An 11,657-nucleotide genomic window follows, 5' to 3' on the forward strand; every position below is an offset into this window, starting at 1 on the left:
ACCCCTCTCAATCAGAAAGATTTCTGGCTCCCAGGTGTCTTTTATACAGGTAACGAGCTGTGATTAGGAGCACACTCTTAAAGGGAGTGCTCCTAATCTCAGTTTGTTACCTGTATAAAAGACACCTGTCCACAGAAGCAATCAATCAATCAGATTCCAAACTCTCCACCATGGCCAAGACCAAAGAGCTCTCCAAGGATGTCAGGGACAAGATTGTAGACCTACACAAGGCTGGAATGGGCTACAAGACCATCGCCAAGCAGCTTGGTGAGAAGGTGACAACAATTGGTGCGATTATTCGCAAATGGAAGAAACACAAAATAACTGTCAATCTCCCTCGGCCTGGGGCTCCATGCAAGATCTCACCTCGTGGAGTTGCAATGATCATGAGAATGGTGAGGAATCAGCCCAGAACTACACGGGAGGATCTTGTCAATGATCTCAAGGCAGCTGGGACCATAGTCACCAAGAAAACAATTGGTAACACACTACGCCGTGAAGGACTGAAATCCTGCAGCGCCCGCAAGGTCCCCCTGCTCAATAAAGCACATATACAGGGCCGTCTGAAGTTTGCCAATGAACATCTGAATGATTCAGAGGAGAACTGGGTGGAAGTGTTGTGGTCAGATGAGACCAAAATCGAGCTCTTTGGCATCAACTCAACTCGCCGTGTTTGGAGGAGGAGGAATGCTGCCTATGACCCCAAGAACACCATCCCCACCATCAAACATGGAGGTGGAAACATTATCCTTTGGGGGTGTTTTTCTGCTAAGGGGACAGGACAACTTCACCGCATCAAAGGGACGATGGATGGGGCCATGTACTGTCAAATCTTGGGTGAGAACGTCCTTCCCTCAGCCAGGGCATTGAAAATGGGTTGTGGATGGGTATTCCAGCATGACAATGACCCAAAACACACGGCCAAGGCAACAAAGGAGTGGCTCAAGAAGAAGCACATTAATGTCCTGGAGTGGCCTAGCCAGTCTCCAGACCTTAATCCCATAGAAAATCTGTGGAGGGAGCTGAAGGTTCGAGTTGCCAAACGTCAGCCTCGAAACCTTAATGACTTGGAGAAGATCTGCAAAGAGGGGAGTGGAACAAAATCCCTCCTGAGATGTGTGCAAACCTGGTGGCCAACTACAAGAAACGTCTGACCTCTGTGATTGCCAACAAGGGTTTTGCCACCAAGTACTAAGTCATGTTTTGCAGAGGTGTCAAATACTTATTTCCCTCATTAAAATGCAAATCAATTTCTAACATTTTTGGCATGCGTTTTTCTTGATTTTTTTGTTGTTATTCTGTCTCTCACTGTTCAAATAAACCTACCATTAAAATTATAGACTGATCATGTCTTTGTCAGTGGGCAAATGTACAAAATCAGCAGGGGATCAAATACTTTTTTCCCTCACTGTAGGTAGGCAAAATGGCTGCCTAAGTATGAAGGCACTGTAGAGGGATAAGTGTGTTGATGACCTATGCCACCGCAGGTACTATTATTTTGAAGTTTGAAATCACATGACTTTTATTTGAATGAAAAATCAATGGACTCTTATTTTGAAATAAGAAATCGCAGGACATATATTTTCATATGACAAATAGAGGGACTCTTATTTTGAAATCGGTAATGCTGGACTTTTATGATGGCATGACATATTGGCAAACTCTTATTTTGAAGTGTGTAACATCCAGCGAGCTCAGTAATGTCCAGGATGTACAATACCAGTCAAAAGTTTGGATTTTCTTTATTTTTACTATTTTCTACATTGTAGAATAATAGTGAAGACATCAAAACTATGAAATAACACAGTGGGGGAAAAAAGTATTTAGTCAGCCACCAATGGTCCAAGTTCTCCCACTTAAAAAGATGAGAGGCCTGTAATTTTCATCATAGGTACACGTCAACTATGACAGACAAAATGAGAAAGAAAAATCCAGAAAATCACATTGTAGGATTTTTTATGAATTTATTTGCAAATTATGGTGGAAAATAAGTATTTGGTCAATAACAAAAGTTTCTCAATACTTTGTTATATACCCTTTGTTGGCAATGACACAGGTCAAACTTTTTCTGTAAGTCTTCACAAGGTTTTCACACACTGTTGCTGGTATTTTGGCCCATTCCTCCATGCAGATCTCCTCTAGAGCAGTGATGTTTTGGGGCTGTCGCTGGGCAACACGGACTTTCAACTACCTCCAAACATTTTCTATGGGGTTGAGATCTGGAGACTGGCTAGGCCACTCCAGGACCTTGAAATGCTTCTTACGAAGCCACTCCTTCGTTGCCCGGGCAATGTGTTTGGGATCATTGTCATGCTGAAAGACCCAGCCACGTTTCATCTTCAATGCCCTTGCTGATGGAAGGAGGTTTTCACTCAAAATCTCACGATACATGGCCCCATTCATTCTTTCCTTTACACGGATCAGTCGTCCTGGTCCCTTTGCAGAAAAACAGCCCCAAAGCATGATGTTTCCACCCCCATGCTTCACAGTAGGTATGGTGTTCTTTGGAGTCAACTCAGCATTCTTTGTCCTCCAAACACAACGAGTTGAGTTTCATCTGACCATATGACATTCTCCCAATCCTCTTCTGGATCATCCAAATGCACTCTAGCAAACTTCAGACGGGCCTGGACATGTACTGGCTTAAGCAGGGGGACACGTCTGGCACTGCAGGATTTGAGTCCCTGGCGGCGTAGTATGTTACTGATGGTAGGCTTTGTTACTTTGGTCCCAGTTCTCTGCAGGTCATTCACTAGGTCCCCCCGTGTGGTTCTGGGATTTTTGCTCACCGTTCTTGTGATCATTTTGACCACACGGGGTGAGATCTTGCGTGGAGCCCCAGATCGAGGGAGATTATCAGTGGTCTTGTATGTCTTCCATTTCCTAATAATTGCTCCCACAGTTTATTTCTTCAAACCAAGCTGCTTACCTATTGCAGATTCAGTCTTCCCAGCCTGGTGCAGGTCTACAATTTTGTTTCTGGTGTCCTTTGACAGCTCTTTGGTCTTGGCCATAGTGGAGTTTGGAGTGTGACTGTTTGAGGTTGTGGACAGGTGTCTTTTATACTGATAACAAGTTCAAACAGGTGCCATTAATACAGGTAACGAGTGGAGGACAGAGGAGCCTCTTAAAGAATAAGTTACAGGTCTGTGAGAGCCAGAAATCTTGCTTGTTTGTAGGTGACCAAATACTTATTTTCCACCATAATTTGCAAATAAATTCATTAAAAATCCTACAATGTGATTTTCTAGGATTTTTCTTTCTCAATTTGTCTGTCATAGTTGACTTGTACCTATGATGAAAATTACAGGCATCTCTCATCTTTTTAAGTGGGAGAACTTGCACAATTGGTGGCTGACTAAATACTTTTTTTCCCCACTGTATGGAATCATGTATTAACCAAAAAAAGTGTTAAACAAATCAAAATATATTTTATATTCGAGATTCTTCAAATAGCCACCCTTTGCCTTGATGACAGCTTTGCACACTCTTGGCATTCTCTCAACCAGCTTCATGAGGTAGTCACCTGGAATGCATTTCAATTAACAGGTGTGCCTTCTTAAAAGTTAATTTGTGGAATTTATTTCCTTCTTAATGCGTTTGAGCCAATCAGTTGTATTGTGACAGGGTAGGGGTGGTATACATAAGATAGCCCTATTTGGTAAAATACCAAGTCCATATTATGGCAAGAACAGCTCAAATAAGCAAAGAGAAACGACAGTCCATCATTACTTTAAGACATGAAGGTCAGTCAATACAAAACTTTTCAAGAACTTTGAACGTTTCTTCAAGTGTTATTTTATAGTTGATGTCTTCACTATTATAAAGTAGTATAGTAGATAATAAAGACTAACCCTGGAATGAGTAGGTGTGTCCAAACGTTTGACTGGTACTGCATATCATTTATCTATATTTAAATCTTAATATCATACAGTGGACGCCTAAGCCTATAGGCCCATGTATGCAATGTGCTGATGCGTTTAGTGCTTTGCTGCGTTTTTTGTGGGACTGTTAAAAAAAAAGAAGAAGCCTGGAACGAAAAATAACGTTATTAACTTGTTCCCATTATTTTAAAATAACGGTTCTGTTTCGGAACAGTACAGATCAGTCGTTTGCATTTCTGATGCTGTTCCAACGAAAAAATGGTTCTGGTTTTCAGTTCTGTTCCCTAAACCGGGTTCCAACACCTGCTTGTAATACTACATCTTTCATACATGAGAGAAGTTCTGAGTGTCTGCAATCCTCTATTCCTTGACCTTTTCCTCTCTGGCAGTATGCACACACCGACATTACGTTCCTAGAAAGCTGGAGTAGAAAGGTAAACTAGCATAGTAACCTAATATGACCTCCCACCCACATGGAACCCGGTTCAGGGAACAGAACTGAAAACCGGAACCATTTTTTTCGTTGGAACGGCATCAGAAATGCAAACGACTGGAACGTGGAACCCGGTTCAGGCGGAACGTGGAACCCGGTTCAGGCGGAACGTGGAACCCGGTTCAGGCGGAACGTGGAACCCGGTTCTGGCGGAACGTGGAACCCGGTTCAGGCGGAACGTGGAACCCGGTTCAGGCAGAGGTTCTAGCAGCTCAGCTATAACATGAACTGTACTGAACCTGTTTTACTTCACAGGATAGTTCGCATTGAACAGACAACGTTATTGCAGCATGTGTAAGCATTATCGTAACACTTTATGGCAAGTAACTGATGATTATAGGACATAATATGGACATTATAATGAGGTCCCTCATGCTTATGACTGGTCTTCAAAGCCTCATAATGCATCATACACGCAGGCTTTGAATAGCATTCTTTTTATTTTAATAACTTACGTTTCAAGTTTTATTGTCACGTGCACAAGTACAGTGAAATGCCTTTCTAGCTCTTTCCCAACAATGCAGTTATCAATAAATCGGTAGTACTAGAAAGTCAAGTCAAGTAAGACAAATTCAATAAAATGCAAATGAATTACTTAAAAATCATACAATGTGATTTTCTGGATTTTTGTTTTAGATTCCGTCTCTCACGGTTGAAGTGTACCTATGATAAAAAATTACAGACCTCTACATGCTTTGTAAGTAGGAAAACCTGCAAAATCGGCAGTGTATCAAATACTTGTTCTCCCAACTGTACATGATCAGTGCCAACTCAGTATTCAGGGATACCGGAGTGATAGATATGTAAAGGGGGCACACTCTTTTCACACCACTTTTATAAAAAAATTATTTCAGTAGCAGGTTAGGAGAGAATCTTCGCTAACCTTAACCCTTTTCCCAACCTTAACCTCAGTCTCCTAACCAGCTGCATAAGTTATCCTAACCTGCTACGAAAAAGAAAAAAACAGAACAACCTGGAGAATGTATTGAAGTGCCTTTCACAATGCAAATGCTTTTAGCGATGTAAACTTTACCTGCATCAGGCGAGCCGGGGCTGACTCTCTCAGGAGACAGTCGGTCCTGTTCCAGGCCGGGGGACCAGCGCTGTGGCGCAGCCAGGGGCACCGCTCTGCCCTGCTGACCGCCACAAGATGACAAAGAGGAGGAAGATGGAAGAGAAGCCGAGAAAGGCTGTAGATGTAGAGAGGTCGTCAGGATCGGGTTGTCTGCCGGCCAGGGTAGCTGCTGGACGGGGGAGTAGCAGGGGGAGCCATCTGCGGTGTAAACAGGGGGGACACCCAGACTGCTGCTACTAGATCCGTAGGTGTGAATGTTGACGTGAGGTGCAGGTGAGATCACTGGGAAAGTTACATATTGTGGAGGTGACGCTGCTACGGGAGGAAGAGGGGATTGTGTTTGAGCGGCTCGGAATGTGGCGTTGTTGGACCCTGATGCAGCAACAGGGTGACCAGATATGGTGGTGTTGGCGGGGGGGTTGGCTCTGGCGGATGGGGAGGAGGGTGAGCCTGTCCTGGCCTGTACCCGTCCCACCGTGCAGGAGGAAGGAGACACAGAAGGAGAGGACAGAGGGATGCTGGCTGGCGAGGAGACCAGAACAACAACAGCTGTTGATGATGATGAGTTGACAACAGCACGAGTGGGGCTGCGACTCAATGACGTCGACGTGCGCGTTTCAGGTGCGTCGCTGGCGCTGCATCCGCTACTGTGGAATGTCCCGTTCCCGGTGTTGGTGTGCGTGGGGCTGCTGCCTCCACTAGCCGTAACCTGCACGGACCTGGTCAGCAGGGGGGGCTGTATCTGCGGTTTCAGCTGGAACGGAACCGTCGCTTTCATGGGCAGGAGGCGACTGAACACACTCATTCCTGAACTGCCTCCCGCAGCTCCCGAGCAGCCAGTTGTAGCGCCGACTTCACCACCGGTTGCGCTGCTCGGTATAGACAAACAGCTCGAGGTCGGAGACCCGTTTCTTCTCACTCTTTGAGACATTGTTTGTTCTCAATAGTAAAAAAAAAACAATAACGAAAAAAACCCAGCTATTACAACAACCTCAGCATGTGAATACGTGTAAAAACTTAGCCTACATTTCAAGATATTTTGTCGAGAGAGCCCATCCAGTTTGGGTATTCCCTACCACTTCTGCATTTCCCACCGGGTCGCTCCTTATCGCTCCACATCCGTGGCCGAAGTAAGCTGAAACTATTTCATAGCCACGCAGCTAACAATTCCTACTAACCCCCAGGCTCCCTGCCTCTCATTGGATAACACTATTCCTCTGATAACTTCTTATTGGCTGATCAATTAAAAGCCCGCCTTAGAATTGATCGCACGCACAATAAATTGTTTATTCAAGCAACTTTCCCATATTGCATCATAAAGTGGTAATAACGTATTGGTGACCAATCAATTATATTTCGAATGAAAACGAACTATATTTAAAATGTTACAATGCTGTAATGGCAAGCCATGAATGCTCTAATGTTAGTGAACCTAAAGCATCCATAGCATAACATTTTAATCAACAGGCTAGCAATTTCAGATTCAGATTATATTTTTCACTGACATCCCTTTTGATTTGTAGTGGCAAGAACTACAAAAGGTACAAGATTCCGTTGGTAAAGAGCATGGTTTGAACAAGCTATGTGTGTTCGAAAAATGACACTCATGTGGACAAATAATTTACCTAAAGCTATGTCAGAACAAATCTAAAACATCTAACATTTTTGACATACTAGAGTTGTTGCAGTTCTCTATAGCTGAGCATGTTATTATTCCTAACATATTGCCTTGGTATAGCTGGACATTAGGCCCACATCATGTAGGATGAGGTCTACTAGTACAGGATGACATCTATTAGTGTAGGATGAGGTCTACTAGTGTAGGATGAGGTCAACTAGTGTAGGAAGGTCTACTAGTGTAGGATGAGGTCTACTAGTGTAGGATGAGGTCTACTAGTGTATGATGAGGTCTACTAGTACAGGATGACATCTATTAGTGTAGGATGAGGTCTACTAGTGTAGGATGAGGTCAACTAGTGTAGGAAGGTCTACTAGTGTAGGATGAGGTCTACTAGTGTAGGATGAGGTCTACTAGTGTATGATGAGGTCTACTAGTACAGGATGAGGTCTACTAGTACAGGATGACATCTATTAGTGTAGGATGAGGTCTACTAGTGTAGGATGAGGTCAACTAGTGTAGGAAGGTCTACTAGTGTAGGATGAGGTCTACTAGTGTAGGATGAGGTCTACTAGTGTATGATGAGGTCTACTAGTACATGATGAGGTCTACTAGTGTAGGATGAGATCTACTAGTGTATGATGAGGTCTACTAGTGTAGGATGAGGTCTACTAGTGTAGGATGAGGTCTACTAGTACAGGATGAGGTCTACTAGTACAGGATGAGGTCTACTAGTGTAGGATGAGGTCTACTAGTACATGATGAGGTCTACTAGTGTAGGATGAGATCTACTAGTGTAGGATGAGGTCTACTAGTGTAGGATGAGGTCTACTAGTGTAGGATGAGGTCTACTAGTACATGATGAGGTCTACTAGTGCAGGATGAGGTCTACTAGTGTAGGATTATGTCAAATAGTGTAGGATGAGGTCTACCAATGCAGGATGAGGTCTACTAGTGTAGGATGAGGACTACTAGTGTAGGATCAGGTCTACTAGTGTAGGATGAGGTCTACCAGTGTAGGATGAGGTTTACTAGTACAGGATGAGGTCTACTTGTGCAGGATGAGGTCTACCATCATAGGATGAGGTCTACTAGTACAGGATGAGGTCTACTAGTGCAGGATGAGGTCTACTAGTGTAGGATTATGTCAAATAGTGTAGGATGAGGTCTACTAATGCAGGATGAGGTCTACTAGTACATGATGAGGTCTGCTAGTGTATGATGAGGTCTACTAGTGTAGGATGAGGTCTACTAGTGTAGGATGAGGGCTACTAGTACAAGATGATGTATACTATTGTAGGATGAGGTTTAGTAGTGTACGATGAGGTCTACTAGTGAAGGATGATGTCTACTAGTACAGGATGAGGTCTACTAGTGCAGGAAGAGGTGTACTAGTGTAGGATGAGGTCTACTAGTGTAGGATGAGGTCTACTAGTGCAGGATGAGGTCTACTAGTGTAGGATGAGGTCTACTAGTGCAGGATGAGGTCTACTAGTGTAGGATGAGGTTTACTAGTGTAGGATGATGTCTACTAGTGTAGGATGATGTCTACTAGTGTAGGATGAGGTCTACTAGTGTAGGATGAGGTCTACTAGTGTAGGATGAGGTCTACTAGTGCAGGATGAGGTCTACTAGTGCAGGATGAGGTCTACTAGTGCAGGAAGATGTGTACTAGTATAGGATGAGGTCTATTAGTGTAGGATGAGGTCTACTAGTGTAGGATGAGGTGTACTAGTGTAGGATGAGGTCTAACTCCTGAGTGGCGCAGTGGTCTAAGGCACTGCATCGCAGTGCTAACTGTGCCACTAGATCCTGGTTCGAATCCAGGCTCTGTCGCAGCCGGCCGCGACCGGGAGATTCATGGGCGGCGCACAATTGGCCCAGCGTCGTCCAGGGTAGGGGAGGGAATGGCCGGCAGGGATGTAGCTCAGTTGAAAGAGCATGGCGTTTGCAACGCCAGGGTTGTGGGTTCGAATCCGACGGGGGACCAGTATAAAAAAAATAATAATAAAATGTATTCACTAACTGTAAGTCGCTCTGGATAAAAGCGTCTGCTAAATGACTAAAATGTAAAAAAAAAAATGTTAAATGTACTAGTGTAGGATGAGGTCTACTAGTACAGGATGAGGTCTACTAGTGTAGGATGAGGTGTACTAGTGTAGGATGAGGTCTACTAGTGTAGGATGAGGTCTAATAGTACAGGATGAGGTCTACTAGTGTAGGATGAGGTCTACTAGTGTAGGGTGAGGTCTACTAGTGTAGGGTGAGGTCTAATAGTGTAGGATGAGGTTTACTAGTGTAGGATGAGGGCTACTAGTACAGGATGAGGTCTACTAGTACAGAATGAGGTCTACTAGTACAGGATGAGGTATACTAGTACAGGATGAGGTCTACTAGTGCAGGAAGAGGTGTACTAGTGTAGAATGAGGTCTACTAGTATAGGATGAGGTCTATTAGTGTAGGATGGGGTCTACTAGTGTAGGATGAGGTGTACTAGTGTAGGATGAGGTCTACTAGTGTAGGATGAGGTCTACTAGTACAGGATTAGGTCTACTAGTGTAGGATGAGGTGTACTAGTGTAGGATGAGGTCTACTAGTGTAGGATGAGATCTAATAGTACAGGATGAGGTCTACTAGTGTAGGGTGAGGTCTACTAGTGTAGGATGAGGTTTAATAGTGTAGGATGAGGTTTACTAGTGTAGGATGAGGGCTACTAGTACAGGATGAGGTCTACTAGTACAGGATGAGGTCTACTAGTACAGGATGAGGTCTACTAGTACAGGATGAGGTCTACTAGTGCAGGATGAGGTCTACTAGTGTAGGATGAGGTTTACTAGTGTAGGATGAGGTATACTAGTGTAGGATAAGGTCTACTAGTGTAGGATGAGGTCTACTAGTACAGGATGAGGTCTACTAGTGTAGGATGAGGTGTACATGTGTAGGATGAGGGTTACTAGTGTAGGATGAGGTCTACTAGTGTAGGATGAGGTGTACTAGTGCAGGATGAGGTCTACTAGTGCAGGATGAGGTCTACTAGTGTAGGATGAGGTATACTATTGTAGGATGAGGTCTACTAGTGTAGGATGAGGTCTACTAGTGTAGGATGAGGTCTACTAGTGTAGGTTGAGGTCTTCTAGTGTAGGATGAGGTCTACTATTGTAGGATGAGGTCTGCTAGTGTAGGATGAGGGCTATTAGTACAGGATGATGTCTACTAGTGTAGGATGAGGTCTACTAGTGTAGGATGAGGTCTACTAGTACAGGATGAGGTCTACTAGTGCAGGATGAGGTGTACTAGTGTAGGATGCGGTCTACTAGTACATGATGAGGTCTACTAGTGCAGGATGAGGTCTGCTAGTGTAAAATGAGGTTTGCTAGTGTAGTATGAGGTCTACTAGTGCAGGATGAGGACTACTAGTGTAGGATGAGGTCTACTAGTGTAGGATGAGGTTTAATAGTGCAGAATGAGGTCTACTAGTGTAGGATGAGGTTTACTAATGTAGGATGAGGTTTACTAGTGCAGGATGAGGTCTACTAGTGTAGGATGAGGTCTACTAGTGTAGGATGATGTCTACTAGTGCAGGATGAGATGTACTAGTGTAGGATGAGGTCTACTAGTGTAGGATGATGTCTACTAGTGTAGGATGATGTCTACTAGTGTAGGATGAGGTCTACTAGTGTAGTATGAGGTCTACTAGTGTAGGATCAGGTGTACTAGTGTAGGATGAGGTGTACTAGTTTAGGATGAGGTGTACTGGTGTAGGAATGGGCTACTAGTGTAGGATGAGGTGTACTAGTGTAGGATGAGGTGTACTAGTGTAGGATGAGGTCTACTAGTGTAGGATGAGGTCTACTAGTGTAGGATGAGGTGTACTAGTGTAGTATGAGGTCTAGTAGTACAGGATGAGGTCTACTAATGTAGGATGAGGTGTACTAGTGTAGGATGAGGTTTACTAGTGCAGAATGAGGTCTACTAGTGTAGGATGAGGTTTACTAGTGCAGGATGAGGTCTACTAGTGTAGGATGAGGTCTACTAGTACAGGATGAGGTCTACTAGTGTAGGATGAGGTGCACTAGTGTAGAATGAGGTATACTAGTGTAGGATGAGGTCTACTAGTACAGGATGAGGTCTACTAGTGTAGGATGAGGTCTACTAGTGTAGGATGAGGTCTACTAGTACACGATGAGGTCTTCTTGTGTAGGATGAGGTGTACTAGTGTTGGATTAGGACAACTAGTGTAGGATGAGGTCTACAAGTGTAGGATGAGGTCTACTATTGTAGGATGACGTCTACTACTGTAGGATGAGGTCTATTAGTAGATGATGAGGTCTAATGGTGTAGGATGAGATCTACTAGTGCAGGATGAGGTCTACTAGTGTAGGATGAGGTCTACTAGTGTAGGATGAGGTTTACTAGTGCAGGATGAGGTCTACTAGTGTTGGATGAGGTTTACTAGTGTAGGATGAGGTCTACTGGTGTAGGATTAGGTCTACTAGTGTAGGATGAGGTTTACTAGTGTAGGATGAGGTCTACTAGTGCAGGATGAGGTCTAGTATGGCAGGATGAGGTCTACTAGTGTAGGATGAG

At 43.9% G+C, this 11,657-nt stretch overlaps 1 protein-coding gene across 1 annotated transcript in view; it reads right to left on the bottom strand.

The window, feature by feature from the left end:
• fam117bb (family with sequence similarity 117 member Bb) overlaps positions 1-6,603 on the bottom strand; it is a 136,974-nt gene extending 130,371 nt beyond the window's left edge. The window contains exon 1 of the mRNA XM_041868811.2: positions 5,411-6,603. Within this exon, the coding sequence (XP_041724745.1) occupies positions 5,411-6,383 (973 nt within the window). The 5' untranslated portion in view covers positions 6,384-6,603. The remainder of the gene's footprint in view (positions 1-5,410) is intronic.
• Between the last annotated feature and the right edge of the window lie 5,054 nt (positions 6,604-11,657).

This window comes from Coregonus clupeaformis, unplaced genomic scaffold (genome assembly GCF_020615455.1).
Source record: "Coregonus clupeaformis isolate EN_2021a unplaced genomic scaffold, ASM2061545v1 scaf0075, whole genome shotgun sequence".
In the NCBI taxonomy this organism is placed as follows: Eukaryota; Metazoa; Chordata; class Actinopteri; order Salmoniformes; family Salmonidae; genus Coregonus; species Coregonus clupeaformis.